General features: G+C 54.7%; 1 protein-coding gene across 1 annotated transcript; it reads right to left on the bottom strand.

Annotated features, from left to right (window-relative positions):
• Positions 1-251: 251 nt before the first annotated feature.
• LOC114073613 (butyrophilin subfamily 1 member A1-like) lies at positions 252-1,441 on the bottom strand (the record flags this gene model as incomplete). The annotated part of the gene is made up of 2 exons (XM_027911339.1): positions 252-561; positions 1,090-1,441. Coding segments are annotated over 2 exons (495 nt in total), but the record flags the coding sequence as incomplete, so codon positions are not given.
• Between the last annotated feature and the right edge of the window lie 23 nt (positions 1,442-1,464).

The raw sequence follows: 1,464 nt of genomic DNA, 5'->3' as shown, positions 1-1,464 counted from the left end.
ATTTAGCTCCAGTGTTATGAATGTGCTTATTTCAGCCAGGTGTCTGTATAAACTCTGCCACAATGAGGGTTGTACCTTCCCCCCTAACCGGCACCTGCAGACAGAACCGGTGGGTTTTGGCAGCTCTCCTGCACCGAGGCTGCTGAAAGCCGTGGCTGTTGGCACAGGTGGGATGAAATGGCCTTGACATGCTGAGCATGTGTCCTGCCAGAGGCGCTGGGGGTGCCGTGCCCAGCACAGCTCTGGGGACACATCAGCAGGGCCCCATCCTCGACTCACCTGACACGTAAAGGGCTGATTCCTGCTCTGGTGTGTGCGGGATGTGCTGCACCGAGCAGGACAGTTCCTGGTTCACACCTCTGGTGAGGATGATGCTGCTCTCAGCTGCAAAGAGCCCATTCTTGTCCTGGGCAGTGTTTTACGAGAGGGACGGGAGATGCTGCCCGTGGGGATCGTGCCACAGCACCTGGGGCCGTGGGTACCAGCCGGCTGAGCGACAGGCCACGCGGATCCCCCCGTGCTCGTAGCGCTCCAGCGTGATGAGTGGGGCAGAGCCTCTGGCTGTGGGAAAAGAGAGAGACCCCGGCTGAGCCTGCAGGGTCCTGGATGTCAGGGGGATAACCTGGTTGGGCTGTTTCTCTCCCTGACGTGGATAAACTGACAGACAAACCCCAGATGTTTTTTCAGACAGATGTCACCTGGAGTCAGGACATTTCTTGCAGTCTCTTTCGTATAACTGAGAGATTTGCCCTGGAGGCCACTACTGCAGCAAATAATCCACTGGTCCGGATATTAAAACGTAAAAGCACTTCGATATTCTTCCCTTATTACCCAATGCCAGATTTTTTCTTATACCTGCTTTTCTGAAGGAAACAATATGAAAAAAAATTCTGAAGGAGGAAGTATTTCATGAGCTCCTTATGACAATTTTACCTCTCTGAGACATTCTTGATATTTTACACCAAGGGACTTCATAAAACCCTATTTCCAAAGCAACCCCCTGAAACTGTTTCTGGGCACAAGGACAAGGAACAAGGGCACTGGCCAGGAGCAAGTAAATCAGAGGCACCAGGGACACAAACTACAGACCTGTCACCTTGAGCTCCACCTGAGCCTCGTCGTAATCTGAGCCACGGCGAACAAAGCAGGTGTAATTCCCTGTGTCAGATGGTCGGACATGGAAAAGCTTCAAGTCCGCGCTGCCCTTGGCAAGGCCGTCCTTCAGCAGCTCAGTGCGCCCTTGATACTGAAGCATCTGCTCCCCGTACTGGTCCTGGCCCCACTTGTAGCGATGCACAAAGGGCGAGAACTGCTCCCGAAACCAGATCACCTCCGTGTCCAGTGCATCCTGCCCTGGGGAGAAGCCGCAGGGCAGCACCACGTTCTCGCCCTTGGCCACGGTGATGGGGTCGGGGGGTGCAGTGACATGGAGTGGACCTGGGAGAGACCCCCGGAGGAGGAAGA

This window comes from Empidonax traillii, unplaced genomic scaffold, assembly GCF_003031625.1.
Source record: "Empidonax traillii isolate 1590-97213 ecotype Southwest subspecies unplaced genomic scaffold, ASM303162v1 scaffold7348:size5067, whole genome shotgun sequence".
Classification (NCBI taxonomy): Eukaryota; Metazoa; Chordata; class Aves; order Passeriformes; family Tyrannidae; genus Empidonax; species Empidonax traillii.
This window is presented reverse-complemented; position numbering and strand designations above follow the sequence as displayed.